This window comes from Aplidium turbinatum, chromosome 4 (genome assembly GCF_918807975.1).
Source record: "Aplidium turbinatum chromosome 4, kaAplTurb1.1, whole genome shotgun sequence".
Taxonomy (NCBI): Eukaryota; Metazoa; Chordata; class Ascidiacea; order Aplousobranchia; family Polyclinidae; genus Aplidium; species Aplidium turbinatum.
Window position 1 is genome coordinate 20,553,491 of NC_137475.1, and position 16,218 is coordinate 20,569,708.

Genomic DNA, 16,218 nt, shown 5'->3' on the forward strand with positions numbered 1-16,218 from the left:
CTGTCCTGTTTTATGTACAAAAGAAAATTTTATTTGAAATATAATAGTCGTAGCGCTATATCCTTATTCTTTGTTTGAATAACACTGACAATGATTCAAGTTACAAATCGAAGCTTGCTATACAAATACGTACAATGTCTAACTTTATAGCCTACATCATATTACCGGTGAAAGACTTTTTCTGAAATGAAGTAAATTGTTTGTGAAACGAGCATTTTTATGCTAAATCTATTTTGATAGAAGTGGACCGTTATTATTTTTAAATTCCCGGGCTAATTCAGTTTGCTAATCCGCCCTTGGTTGTAGCCTACGTAGGCCTACCTACATTTAAGTTTCTCTCAGACTAAACACTGAACAGAAACAAATCACACTATGTGGTCTCATTTAAACAACTGAGAGGACTTCTAGAATAACATGTGATTTGTGCAGAAAGGAATGAAAAAATTGCTCGCTACAAAATAACGAAACCTGGAACGGCGTGCGAAAGAAGCGTTAAATTATAAGACACTAGAACGAAAAGATGCACATTAAACTATTTAAAAACGTATGCCCTGTTCATCAAGTCAAAAGGCTTCTTGAAAAAGCATACCTCCTGCATAATCTCTCTCGGATAGGCTATGCACCATTGGTCCCGGTTTGCAGTCATGTGAAAAGATCAATCCTAACACTTTGTTCTATGTGGTTTCGTGAGTTCTGGTGGAAACCGTAAAATTAATACAAGTTCAAATCATAATCTATCCCTATGTTTACAAGAATAAAGGTAAAAAGTTGCTTATGTAGGCTATAGCCTACAGTTTATTTATGCTTGAGGTGGAGAAAGGCAAAAACATCTATTCATTAATTAAAAGGTCTGCAGGTTCGTCGTCAGAAAAGTCACATTCCTCCGTTTCTGTTGTTTCATCATCTGATTCTGTTCCGTCTTGGTCCAAACCCTTCTCACTTTGCAGAACGTTGTCCAGCGTGGACGGAACTGGATCTCCATGAAACCAAACCAGTGAATTTACCATCTTCCAAACGCCAGCCGCTTTCAACTGGTGTCTGGAAAAAGCCTCTTTTTTCAGCAGCATGATTCCAAATGCCACAAATGTAATTCGCTCTGAGTATTTTCTGATGGAGCACAGTTTTGTACGGGGAAAAGTTGCTTCCATCTGAACCTTTCAGTCGTCGCAATGGATTGGAACCTTTCGGTTTGTATGTCTCAATGAATTTTTTAAATGGTAATTCATTAACGCAATGACCACTTTTACATCCATACATCTGGCACACAAATTTTGCAATGCCTTTTTCAATGTTTTCATCAAGATTTTTTGAATATCCCAAAGCAGCAAAGGCATGTTGAGCATGCACATTTTTCTCCAATATATTAAGGGGTCGAGCCTTCCCTTTACCCGAAAAAGCAGCTGTACAATCACAGCCTGTAAAGCAATGAAAACCGGGAAGCGACCGAAGCATGTCTGGAGATAAAGTAGCCTACTGCCAAGCTTTGATACATCAATATATCTCAGAGTGTTGTTTGCCTTTACACCAACTTCCATTCATATGTTTACGTCTTTTTGTACGAACGACAAATTTCCCAACAATATAATCAGAACATTCGTGTCATTAGAGCGGACTACCACATTTTTCACATCTTGGCATGCGGTGACGATGTGGTACATTAGGCGCGTATCTGCTTCTTTGTGGTTAGCATAACAAGGACTCCTCTTCACCACACAACATTTTTTCGTCATCTTTTCGATAAACATAACATTTTTATCAAGTGTAGCATAAAAGAACCTTTAAGTCGAGGAAGCTGGAATACTCATCTGATTTTCAATAATTAACAAGAAAATGCACCAATGCTTGCTTGAAGTTGTCATTCCTCATTGCGGCTGCAAAATTAACAGATCGTTTTATAGCCTCTCCTTCGATGACGTATTGCTGAGCGCGGAAGCCATGAATTGGTCGGCGATCTCGCTCGGCATCTTTGATGGACGGCGATACAGTTCTATCGAAAACAACGTGTATTGTTTTCCCACTGTGTCTGCACAATTTCTTCAAAGTTGTTTTTGCAACACCTCCGAACGTCATCGGCAAATCTCCAAAAGTGTGAAAAAGAAACATACCCTCGATTTCAAGAGCCTTCAAAAGCATTGATATTTGGGTTGATTTCATCGTTGCATCCATATGGCAACAAGACAGTGGTACTGGTGTGAGGGGGTAAGACAGCATCAATTCCACGTCTACCTTGTGATCTACTGCTAAACATAGAAGCCTTCCCATCAAATTGCGTTCCATTCTCAACTGAGAAAATTTGCCTTCGCGGGTTATGCTTTTCACAACGGCAGCTTTAGAAGCAAAGTTGCAGATGTTGTTTCTACGTATTGGCTTGTTGAAGGTGCTAGCGTCCTGGTTGTAAGATCGTATAGCGGTGCGGGTTGACTGATGTTAAAACACCCGATCTACACTGAGGTGATTCCACTCGAATTTGTCTGCTCGCATACCACCAACAAGCTGGGATGATTGTTCTATGTTGGAAAAACGCGCAATTGTCTTCGAAGCACTCAATTTGTCCTCGTCAGGTCGCGGGTTTTCTCTGGGGAAAATAACCGTGACTTTACGAATACGAAAACGTATAATAATAATAAACAGTTACAACAATATAGACATCATACGTTTGGTATGTTAAATTTCATAAAAGATGTACGGCTGGTTAACAAATGAGACAAACTATGAATAAAATGAAAATCATATTTACCGGTTGTTGACAACCCTTTTTCCAGAATGCATTTACAAGGTGATACGCATAAGCAAGCATACATCATACGCATAAGCATTCAAAGCATCAAGAGTTCATTTCAATAGCTCAGTTAACAAATACAGTAATCTATTTCTAAACTGCTAAACAATTCTATCCCTTATTACGTGTGAAATTGACGCAAAGAAATGTTCGCGTAGATGAGCTATCATTGCTGAATTTGAAAAATAATGCGAAGTTCTTCTATTTGAAGCCATGAATTAGGAAAAAAGGTTATTCCTGATGCTGAATGTAAAAACGTTACAGTTGCATAAAAAGGCCGTTCGTTGACGCTAATGCTGAGTATTTCACAATACAACGAATCTTTAAGAAATTGACACAAAGAAATACGTTTTGAAACAAGCGAACCTATTTAGCATAGAATCAACGTCAAACTGTGCTATGCTAATGTATACACAGATGTAATCTCACAATAATTAATCAACGGGAAAGAATCCGACAACACAGGCTATTTTCGATGCGTTGAAAGTTAAAAATAACACGATTTCAGAAATATGGGCGCCACTATATGACTAAAGGAGGCATAGACTCCTTTTGAGTCTGAAAACTGTCAGAATCTAAGATAGTTAATAGACTTGTTTTTTCCGGACGCTACAGACAAAGGGAGAATTTAAATGTTGTTTCTATAATCCAACAGACAACCAAATTTCCAGATAGGAAAATTTTGATTTCGCTCACACAACTTTTATATTCACAAAAGTGATGTTACATCCTCCCCTTTAAAATGCTAACGAGGGATGAGATACATTTTACAAACACACAAACATCGCTACTTCTATGTTACACTACTACAAACAAGTGTCCTTTACATATACAGTACATAATTAGGCCTACGTATGTGCATTGTGCATACAACTCATTTAGTGTCTCTCATTGTAAGCGTGCTACAAAACATAATGCCGATCATTGTTCTTTTACTATTTCCGTAATGTCATCTTCTTTCGAGGCGATCCCATCTGCTTCCTGGATGAGGCACAGTTTTGCTATAGGCCGTTGAATACTTCCCGACTGCGTGAGAACTTCTACAATTCGAACGACTCCTTTTTTGTCAGGAAAGGATCAGGTAACGCGACCCATTCTCCATCTTCCACGAGAAACATTGTTGTCAACAACAAGAACGATATCGTCTTGGTGAAGGTTACGTTTCACGTCTGGCCACTTTTGGCGTAAGGCAATAGTTGGAAGGTACTCGCGAGACCACCTTTTCCAAAATTGATCTGCCAGGTATTGGACTTGTCTCCAACGACGCCTTATGTAATTATCTTTTTGGTTAAACAAGCCTGGCGGCAAATTGCTTTCTGGTCTCAGTAATAACAAGTGATTTGGCGTAAGAATCTCGTCGGCGGTTGGATCAATAACAACGGGAACTAAAGGACGAGAATTAAGAATTTTTTCAACTTCAAGGAATAGGGTGTGCAAAACATCCTCTGTAAGGGTTTGTGACTTTAACAAGGCATTAAAAATTCGGCGGATTGAACGAATCATCCTTTCCCAAGCTCCCCCCATATGGCTAGCTGTTGGTGGGTTAAAATTCCATTTTATTTGTTCTTGTTGAAAGAACGTTCCTATATTTTCTTGATTAAGAGCTTGAAGAGATTCTCGCAAAATTCTCTCGGCTCCAACAAAGTTGCTACCGTTGTCGGAAAACACTTCTTTGGGTTTACCTCTGCGGCTGACAAAACAGCGAAAAGCGTTGATGAAGGAATCGGTGGAAAGATCAGGAGCGACTTCAACATGGGCGGCTCTCATGGTGAGGCATGAAAAGACACACCCGTAGCGCTTTTCTAAACTGCGTGCACGTTTAGTATAGAATGGACCAAAATAATCTATTCCTACATGTGAGAAAGGAGGCTCATCCGGTTTCTGACGAGCAGGAGGAAGAGCTGACATAAGTTGCTTAGAACCAAGTGCGCTACGTTTGCGACACAGAACACACTTACTTCCTTTCTGACAGCAGCTCCACCCTTTATGATCCAAAAACGTTGGCGAAGCGATGTCCATGCATGGGACATACCAGAATGGCCAACCAGGACATGGTGGTTTCGAATGAACAAAGTTGTCAAATGATGTTGATAGGGCAATATTGCTGGGTGTTTGGATTCGAAAAGTATCGGTGCATTTTCTAACCGTCCACCAACTCGAAGAACACCACTCATCAGGCATGGACTCAACTTCGAAACACATCGAAGATTCGGAAGACTCTTTAATTCCCTTTTGAGTGCTTTGCTAGAAGAAGAAGAAGAAGAATTCTTAAGAATTACAAACACAGGCGAAAAGACTTGCTTCTGTACATAAGATATGAGACGTAACTCAGCGATGTACAGTTCATCAGCAGTAAGACGTCCTGGAGTTACAGAACACCTGTCTTGGACAAATTTGCAAAACCGTTTTAGCCATGCTGTGGCCTTTTTTAAACGGTGCAAGGTCGAAAAATAACTAATTAGATTGTCTACGGCTACTGTCTGACTTACCTGAACTGCAGAGACAATATTAGGCTCAAGAGGCTGAAAATCTAAAGGAACAGACTCAAAATTTACTTCTGAAGCGGGAATAGAAGGCCAGAAGTCTTCTGTTTTCCACAAGAACTTCGGAGCTTTAAGCCATCTAGTTTTCAACAACTGAATTACAGATAGGCCGCGAGATGCATCGTCGGCTGACATTGATATGAGAATTGACGTGCCTCCATTGGGAAGGCGTAGTTTGTCGATGAATTTTTGCCAAACGGTTTGACACAAAGGTCCTAAATCGTTTGTTTTCGTTATTAATACTCCTTCTTAGCGCACTAGAGTCAGTCCAAAAGATTGACTGACAGTTTGAATAATCAAGTTGAGAACGAAGCCACTTGTCGGCTTTAACTGCCAACACCGCTTCTACAAGTTCCAGTCTTGGAATACTTTCTGATTTGGGTGGTGTAACTTTAGCTTTGCCACACACAAAGGAACAATGAATAGATCCCGTATCGTCGACCAGGCGCAAGTAAGATACAAACCCGTAACCTTGAACAGAAGCATCCGAAAAGTGATGAAGTTGATGACTAACAACTTTACCAAAGTTAAGAGGTTTAAAACAACGAAATAAATTCAACTCACCAAAGATCATGCAGTTGCTTAAACCATGTTTGCCACTCAAGCACATCTGAATTCCGCAGTTGATCATCCCAGCCAAGTTTTTGCTGAATGATATTTTGCTGCAGAATTCTAGCAGTCAGCACGACTGGAGCAATGAAACGAAACCCAATGGGTCATATAAAGAATTAACAACAGATAGAATGGAACGTCTCGTAAACGTTTTCAACTCAAAATTGTCTGAAACCTGAAACGCAAACTGGTCATTGGAAACGTTCCAAGAAACACCTAGCACACGTTCCTTCAACGGACTGTTGATATCAACATTCATAACAGATTTCGCTCTATCATTTTCAGGAATAGTTTTAAGAACTTCCTGACTCGTTGAAATCCATTTTGTAAGGTTAAAGCCACCAATTTGGAGCAACTCTCTAAGCTGTTTGACTAAAAGAACAGCGTCATCTACAGAACTAGCAGACGTTAGACAATCGTCTACATAAAAATCATTTTTAACAACATCACATGTAGCAGAGTTGAAGTTTGAACCGAACTCTTGTTCAGTTTGCCTCAGACAGAAGGTCGCACAACAAGGCGAAGATATAGCACCAAAGATGTGTACCAGCATACGATGGCTGACGGGAGGTTTAGAAAGATCTCCTCCAGGCCACCAAAGAAAACGAAATGCATCTTTGTCATGTTCTTTTATTTTAACTTGATGAAACATCGCTTCCACATCTGCTACCAAGGCAATTGGCTCTCTGCGAAAGCGCGTCAATACACTAACAAGGCTATTTACAAGATCAGGACCTTGCAGCAAGGCATCATTTAAAGCTACCCCTCTGTGCTGAGCAGCGCAGTCAAACACTATTCTGACTTTGTCTGGTTTGCGGGGATGAATCACTGGATGATGTGGCAAGTACCAAACACGTTTTTGACCTCCTTCATCATCACTATTTGATTCGTTTACAACCTCTGCATGATTGTTTTCTAGATACTCCTGCATTTTTGACGCATATTTTTGCTTTAATTGATCGTCACGTTCAAAGCGTTTCTTCAAAGAATTTAAGCGCTTTGTTGCCATCAAGCGACTATTTTCAGGCAAACTTACGTCCTTCCGCCAGGGTAGCGGTGCGTAATAGTGACCATCAGTGCGTGACACCTCTTCACGTAGCACTTTAAGAACATGTCTGTCTTGCACAGACGATGGAAAAGAAAGCTCTTCCGGTTTGAAATCTTCAAACCAAGACTGTTGGATTGCATTGTCCAATTTTTCATCTGAATGAATAAAATTAGATAGAATGTTGTTTTGATTTTTTGATGATCCCAAAAGTGACCAACCTAAGGGTGTTTTTATTGCACTGGGTTCGCCATTGTTTCCTTCTCTCTGCTCTAAAACTTTATGAGCCTTTAAAACATCGATGCCAATTAAGATTGAGACATGGGCGTTTTCTAAAGTTTCAAAATTTAAATCTTTCAAAAAGGAAATTTAGAAACATCGTCGCAAGAAAGATTAGGATTTGGAGACACTGGTATTTTGTCTATGGCGTAGGCTTGCACTGTTTCAAAGTTGACCTTTTCATCTAAAGAAGAAATTGAGACACTGACCCTTTTACTTTTAATAATATCTAAGCTTTTATTTACAGTGCTCAGCTTTATTTGGCTGGGCTCGCCCTCTAAGTCAAGTGACGCGATCAAACTGTGATCGCAGAAAGTTGCATCCGATCCAGTGTCGAGAAAGGCGTAAGTTTTAACTTCTTTCCCATTAGCCCTTGCTTTAATAGGAACAACATTAAAGAAACTTTTATGACCTAACACTGAATCGGAAGAAACAGAAGTTGAAAGCAACTTACCTGTGTTGACTCGAGTGACATCAGGAGACGCTTTACTAGAGACGTAGTGCATCAAAGAATGGTGATGACCTTTGCAACCCTTTTCGGTACATGTACTCTCAAACCTACAATCTGAAGTGGCATGTTTATTGAAACAATTAAAACAACGCCTCTCTTTGTTTAGAAAATCTCGGCGATCCTGTAAAGAAATTTTGGAAAACTTATTACACTTATAAAGTATATGATTTCCAGAGCAAAAGAAACACCGGCGACCGGCAAATCGCTGTCTTTGTCGTGTTTTGCCTTCAAAGGATTGTGACGCACGATTACCACGGGTGGCTGAAACCGTAGCACAAGTTCGCTGACTGCTGATTTTTTGTCCACTACGACCAAAAGAATTTACGTGGCGCTTAGAACTTTCGCTTTTCAATTTTAGTAGGATAAGCATTTAAAAGTTTTGCTTCATCTTCTACGAATTCGACGAAGTTCCGAAAGGTAGATGCCCTTTGTTGTCTGCATTGAATTTTTGCGTACTTTCTCTTTCAAGAATTGTTTATACACGGCGGTAACTTGTCAGCAAGATCATCTAAGTAAGAGTTTAATTCGTTAGAATGTCCATGGCTATCTAAGGTTTCGTAACACTTTCTCAAAGCTGTGGCGAAGCTATGCATTGCTTCTTTGTCGAGATGTTTGATTGCAGAGATTTTAAGCAACTGTCGTTTAAAAGATTCTGCTATGACGCGCGGCTGCCCAAACAAGTCATGCGAAATTGTTAACGCTTTACTGTAGCCTTCTTCAGGCGTTTTAAGTGAAGGACAGTGACTAATCGAGTTATGCGCTTTGCCAGTTGTGTATAGAAGTAAGTAACTCAGTTTTTTGCTGGGGCTTATATCTGCGCAATTTATAGTTTCTTCAAAATGACGGAAGAAAGTAAAATAGTCTTTAGGATCCCCTGAAAGTTTGGGGCATTCATATTTTGCTAACGGCAGTAACTATTCCTGCTAGAATAGCAGAGTCATTCTTCATAGAAAATTGTTCGTTAATTTTAACATTTGGCAAGGGAAGGTTCTGTGCTGGAACACCGAGATTAGGCACATCGGCATTAAAGCTAGAACACCCAGGATTTATATGACAAGAACTGGAACGAAACATTGTTGACTGTACCTTGTTTGGGTTGAGATGGTCGAAGGGTTGAGATCGAATGTTTCGTAGAGAACCTTCTTGGGAGTTGACCTCCCAGACCTCGGCTTCTAACCAGGCTGCTTCCAGAACGCGACGGTCTTCAGCGGCGGCGAGTTCGGCCTTCAACTTAGCTTCAGCGGCAGCTCGTTCGGCCTTCAACTTTGCTTCCCTTTCTTCTTCCAGACGACGTTGTTGATTGTGTTTTACCGCCAGTTGCGCAAGTTCCAACTTGGCTTGCAGCGTCTTTTGTTTAGAACTCCTGCAAGATCTCGAAGTCGTCGTCATATGGCTACCGGTTTTAGAGCCATTTTTGGAACGTTGCAAAACACGAATTATATCAATAGAAGGAGTATGACCACTCTCGTGTTCATCATCCTGCTCTCGCAACCAGCCTTCAACAAAAGTCAAGAATTCGTCTTTACCACGAGAATAGTCATCTTTACTAAAAGTACAAGATTCCAGAAGTGGTTTATCAGCAGAAATGTCAACACAAAGTGCCATAAGAGAACTGAACAAATTATCTAAATCAGGAAGACGAGCGCGTACCGTTTTTGCGCAATGGGGAGTTTTCATAAGGTTATTGATTTCAAGATAGAAATCATTTAAATTTTTAACAGCAGTTTCAATAGTTTTACAGGCCATTTTGCTATAAAATTTCCCACTTCCTAACATTCAAAGAGTTTTAAGAAAGAGGAAAAAGCGATATAACAATACAAAGTAAACTTCTTCAAGAGATCAACGAGAACTGCCAATCGTTATTCGAACGATGACAAACGAGTCGCAACTTTGCGACCAGAAAATTTCTTACTAAAAGAAATAATTCTGTACACTACCGGTTTATACTTACGACCGGATCAATCGGTTGATACCTCCGTCAACCGAGAAAAACTTTCAATGTAAGATCGTATAGCGATGCGGGTTGACTGATGTTAAAACACCCGATCTACACTGAGGTGATTCCACTCGAATTTGTCTGCTCGCATTGTAGCGATCCATTATTTCATCATATAAATTCCCTTTCTTTAACTAAAATGAACCATTTCAAACCATGCGTAATTTCCTAAAGAATTGTAATTTTCCATTTAATCTGCTCCCGAAGTCAATAAGAAAAAGGGAACTGATGATTATAAAATGGTTTGTTCGTCCTTTGACGAGAGCTCTATCAAATCGGACTAGCTCACATCAAACCAGCTCAGTTAGACCAGTTCAGCTCTCAGAAAAACATTAAATTGATTGTTTAATTAAAATGTAATAACTCGTGATAATGTTTCACGATCCTGTAATTTCATTATTCTGTACTGTTTAAATTCAAATTGTGTTATAGACCTACAACATTATACGACCTTCTGATAACTTGAAATTATAATTCGAATAACAATTGTGTGGAAATTAGATAATGGAGTCAGATATATAAATTAGACAAATGAGTGTGAATATCCTTGAGACAAACAGGGTTTCATTAGACAGCCAGTTACCTAATAAATTAACATTTTAAACCATCGCTTAACATTCTCACGCGTAAAATAGGTATAACTACATTGGTGACCCCGCACGTCAGTAGGTTTTACAAAAGAAAACGTCAGAATATTGGTAAGTACTTCAGGGATATCTAGAGAAGGGGATATGAAGGCTCGCAGCGATTGCCTTATTCTCATGACACTACCAGGGCGGTAGTTTGTAGAGCGTTAAACATGTGGTTCTTTTTAAAATCGTAGAAAGTTTTGTAGTGCAGCTGGTACAATGAGCTACAGAAAACAGTTAGCAAATGTTACGTAGAGCATATTTAAACAATACTTGTTTACAAAGACAGTTGAAAAGTTACCAGTAAGCTGCTTTTTTTAATAAAGCCTTTGCAGTAGGCGAGATGTAAAGCAAGTATATGGGTAGTTGAATTAACAAGCAACCGTGAGCATGCTGTGAATATCCAGGCCTGATGCTAATAGCGCAATGCAAGTTATTATAACAAGATTTATTAAACTACTATCGGTGCCAATTGTCATTTTACGATAAACACAGATTATTTACGATAAACAAAAGCCCTTCTATTGTCAGACGCAATAAAAGCCTTCGTATCCCCTTCTTTAGATATCCCTGAAGTACTTGTATTCCTTATTTTTGTATTACGATCGCAGCAATATCTCTTGTTGTAGATCTCACAATTTAATTGTAGTTTTAGCCTTGTATAATCTATATTATGGCCCCAAGAAAATCTCGACCCGAAAGCGAAAATCGCGAACCCTCTGCTCAAAAAATTAAAATCTCTCCTGGCGAAAAGTTTTGCGACACTTTTTGGAGAGATACCCCTAGGTTGTGGTTTACGATTTTAGAAAATAGATTCACCACTTATCAGATTGATTGCCAACGTCTGAAAACAGACAAACTTGTATCGTGTCTGCCTTACGATATTATTGTAAACATACAAGACTTAATCAGCGCCGGGCAGACTATGATAAATTAAAGGAACGCTTACTTCAGCGTTTCGAACCGACGTTGAACGAACGTATCGCTGACGTCATGTCACTGTCTGAAATCGGCGATCGACTGCCGTCCGAAGTGCTTGCCGAGATGCGAGCAAAACTTCCTCAAAATGTCGCATCGACGGGATTAATTCGGGAATTGTTTGTAAATAAACTCCCGAATCAAATCAAACTTGTTTTGGCCGGAAATCTCGAAATTTCATTGAACGAATTAGCAAAAGCTGCCGATCAAATGTCAAAACTAACAAACGTTTCCCATGCCACAGTAAACGCAGTGCAGCATACTACAGAACAAAATCCCAATACCCAACTAATGCAACAGATTGATCGCTTACAACATCAAATGGAACATCTGTCGGCAAGGGTGTCTAATCTTCAGTCTGACCGAAGCCGTCAACCTGTTAACTCTTTCCCAAACCGACATCGCACATCATTTCAGGCGCCCCGACCCAACGTTCCCCAAAGACAACAAACAACTTGCTTTTATCATCAAAGGTTTGGCCACGCCGCCTTTAAGTGTCAATGGCCATGCTCATGAAACACAGCACGTCCTAACAATCCCCATTTGATGCAAAATAACAGACAGAAACCAAAAAACGAGGTGTCGGCCCTAAGGTAGGTATATCACACTTAGGGCCAGGTTTCAATAACAACATGCTATTTCTTGAAGATCTAAATTCCCAACAGCTATTTCTTTGCGATACCGGTGCTGCTGTGAGCTGCGTTCAACCCACTCGATTAGAAAAAAATTCTATTTCATTTTCCAACGACATCTTGTATGCAGCCAATAATACTAAAATACCGACTTACGGCAGACGTACCATGGACATCAAAATTGGGTACGATCAAATAAAGACTTGGACATTTATAATCACCGATGTAAAACAAAATATTATTGGTCTAGATTTTTTACAGCATTTCAATTTGTCAATTAACCCGAAGAATAAATGCATTATTGATGAAACCACGAAACAACGTTACGCACTGCAACATTTACGCAAACAAGCTAGTATCGCACCTATATCACTGACAAAGAACGAGTTTTCAGCAATATTGGACAAGTTCCCCAAGCTGACAGCACCACGAACCGCTGAATATGCCGCACGCGTTCCGGTGAAGCACAAAATTGTGACGTCGGGATATCCATGCTTTGCGAAGTGTCGACCGCTACCGCCGGAAAAGTACAATTGGGTGAAGTCAGAAATCAACAAATGGATTACAGATGGAATACTGGAGGTAAGTGAATCAAACTATAGCAGTGCACTTCACCTCGTTGCTAAACCAGCCGGTAGCGCTGATCCTTACAGATTATGCTGTGATCTACGCAATTTAAACAGGCAAACTGTCCCCGATCGCTACCCTATTCCAAAAATAGAAAATCTACTTCACCGTCTTGGAGGTTCAAACTATTTTTCTAAATTAGACTTTTCCAAGGGTTACTGGCAGATCCCACTCGACGAAGAAAGTAAAAAGTACACTGCCATGATTTTACCTTTGGGGTTGCATCAATTTAAAGTGATGTGCATGGGTTTAAAAAATGCTTCGGCTACTTTTCAACGTTTCATGGATTTCATTGTTCAACCTCTACCCCACTGTATGGCCTATTTAGATGACATTATTGTGTTCTCGAAGTCTAAACAAGAACACGCTCATCATTTGCGTGAACTTTTCGCTCGGCTGAGCAAGTATGGTGTTACCCTGAATCAAAGCAAATGTGTCCTAGGCGAGTCTGAAATTCAATTTTTGGGTTATAAAATAACACCAGGCGGCATTTATCCACTGAGTGAGAAAATTGATGCTATAAACAAGTTTCCCTTACCGAAATCCATCAAACAACTTCGAGGTTATTTAGGATTGATCAATTATTATCATGCTCACATACCCAAATTAGCAGAATGCCTTGCTCCATTGACAAAATTTTTAACGAAACAGTTCAGTAAAATCAGAAAAATTTCATGGGATGCCGTATCTATTAAAGCATTTCAAGACAGCAAGCGCATCGCGGCTGATGCTACCAAGCTCAATTACCCTCAAGCGGGGGCACGACTGATTTTACAAACTGATGCGAGCGATTTTGCTATTGGGAGTTGTCTTTTTCAAGACATCAACGGTGAGCTACAACCACTTGCTTACCACTCAAAAAAATTCGACTTGTGTCAAACTAAAAAGCCCACCTTTGACAAAGAGTTATTTGCTATATTCAATTCCGTAAAAAAATTCAGGCATTATTTGGAACTTCGTGACGTCACCATTTTCACCGATCATAAGCCACTTGTTGCACGTTTTCATTCCCAGCATCAATCTCTCATCCCACGCCGAGCTCGTCAATTATCGTTCATCAGCGAGTTTACCAATGACTTACGGCACATCGACGGCAAAAACAACAGTGTGGCAAACACCCTGTCTCGTATAGAAATCAACAATGTACAGTACGTACCAGGGTTTGATTATGCTGAGATGGCAAAAGCTCAGCCGAACGACGCGGAGATTACCAAGTTGCTCAATAGCAGTGATTTGTCTCTTCAAATAGAAGAGTTTCCGATACATAATTCCAACGTAACTTTACTGTGTGATACTTCAACAACCGCCATTCGCCCTATTGTACCTGTGTCATTTCGTGAGACTGTTTTCAATCATTTTCATTCGTTATCACATGGCGGTGGAACCACGCAGAATCACTTCGCGACACGATATCACAAACACAACACCACATTATTATCATAAACACTAAACATACCTATTTCACACTATGTCTGTTACAATTGTGTTAACGTTTTAACTCCTTTAATTTGAGCTAAACTTGGTACCCATGGTTCCAATTTAGCCCAAATTTGGGGGGGCCTCTGTAGCGATCCATTATTTCATCATATAAATTCCCTTTCTTTAACTAAAATGAACCATTTCAAACCATGCGTAATTTCCTAAAGAATTGTAATTTTCCATTTAATCTGCTCCGGAAGTCAATAAGAAAAAGGGAACTGATGATTATAAAATGGTTTGTTCGTCCTTTGACGAGAGCTCTATCAAATCGGACTAGCTCACATCAAACCAGCTCAGTTAGACCAGTTCAGCTCTCAGAAAAATATTAAATTGATTGTTTAATTAAAATGTAATAACTCGTGATAATGTTTCACGATCCTGTAATTTCATTATTCTGTACTGTTTAAATTCAAATTGTGTTATAGACCTACAACATTATACGACCTTCTGATAACTTGAAATTATAATTCGAATAACAATTGTGTGGAAATTAGATAATGGAGTCAGATATATAAATTAGACAAATGAGTGTGAATATCCTTGAGACAAACAGGGTTTCATTAGACAGCCAGTTACCTAATAAATTAACATTTTAAACCATCGCTTAACATTCTCACGCGTAAAATAGGTATAACTACAGCATACCACCAACAAGCTGGGATGATTGTTCTATGTTGGAAAAACGCGCAATTGTTTTCGAAGCACTCAATTTGTCCTCGTCAGGTCGCGGTTTTTCTCTGGGGAAAATAACCGTGACTTTACAAATACGAAAACGTATAATAATAATAAACAGTTACAACAATATAGACATCATACGTTTGGTATGTTAAATTTCATAAGAGATGTACGGTAAATGAGACAAACTATGAATAAAATGAAAATCATATTTACCGGTTGTTGACAACCCTTTTTCCAGAATGCATTTACAAGGTGATACGCCTAAGCATTATATCACGACTAAATAGAATAGAATTATAGTTAACAAATACTCCAGAAAGTCTAATATAACCTTTCTTAAATTACGATCAAGAGTTCATTTCAATAGCTCAGTTAACAAATACAGTAATCTATTTCTAAACTGCTAAACAATTCTATCCCTTATTACGTGTGAAATTGACGCAAAGGAATGTTCGCGTAGATGAGCTATCATTGCTGAATTTGAAAAATAATGCGAAGTTCTTTTATTTAAAGCCATGAATTGGGAAAAAAGGTTATTCCTGATGCTGAATGTAAAAACGTTACAGTTGCATAAAAAGGCCGTTCGTTGACGCTAATGCTGAGTATTTCACAATACAACGAATCTTTAAGAAATTGACACAAAGAAATACGTTTTGAAACAAGCGAACCTATTTAGCATAGAATCAACGTCAAACTGTGCTATGCCAATGTATACACAGATGTAATCTCACAATAATTAATCAACGGGAAAGAATCCGACAACACAGGCTATTTTCGATGCGTTGAAAGTTAAAAATAACACGATTTCAGAAATATGGGCGCCACTATATGACTAAAGGAGGCATAGACTCCTTTTGAGTCTGAAAACTGTCAGAATCTAAGATAGTTAATAGACTTGTTTTTTCCGGACGCTACAGACAAAGGGAGAATTTAAATGTTGTTTCTATAATCCAACAGACAACCAAATTTCCAGATAGGAAAATTTTGATTTCGCTCACACAACTTTTATATTCACAAAAGTGATGTTACACTGGTGGCATTGACTTGTAAATTTGTTTCTATCCTCACTCCTCAGTTCCTTTTTGAAAAACATTCAAAAGAAAATTTGAATTGGCAGGAGCGACTGCTTTTCCTGTGCTAATATTGAATAGAAAGGATACATCGAAGCTTGCACTAAATGGATTAACTGTGGCCTACTGCATATTTTTTTGCATTAGTTTATCCAAATGTCTGCAGTCTCTATCGATGCTCGAAGGACGAAGGTCAAATGATGCTTCTTCTGCTGATGTCATCCCCAGATCTTCATAGAAGTTGTGAAGGATCGATCGGCGCATAAAGTGGGTAAGTGCCCATCTCTGTCTGGCACCAATTGAATTGGTGAAAGACGAAATCCCAGTGAGTCGATTGGCGGATTCTGCATTGATTGTTTG

The 16,218-nt window shown here is 39.2% G+C and overlaps 1 protein-coding gene across 1 annotated transcript; it reads right to left on the minus strand.

Moving 5' to 3' along the window:
- Window positions 1-3,856: 3,856 nt before the first annotated feature.
- LOC145768968 (uncharacterized) lies at window positions 3,857-9,515 on the minus strand. Its single transcript, XM_082580571.1, has 6 exons — window positions 8,676-9,515; window positions 7,713-7,890; window positions 6,160-7,137; window positions 5,608-5,793; window positions 5,269-5,450; window positions 3,857-5,023 (listed from the first exon to the last, which is right to left on the minus strand). Exons 1-6 carry the CDS (start codon window positions 9,513-9,515, stop codon window positions 3,857-3,859), a joined length of 3,531 nt encoding a protein of 1,176 aa, XP_082436697.1.
- Window positions 9,516-16,218: the final 6,703 nt, after the last annotated feature.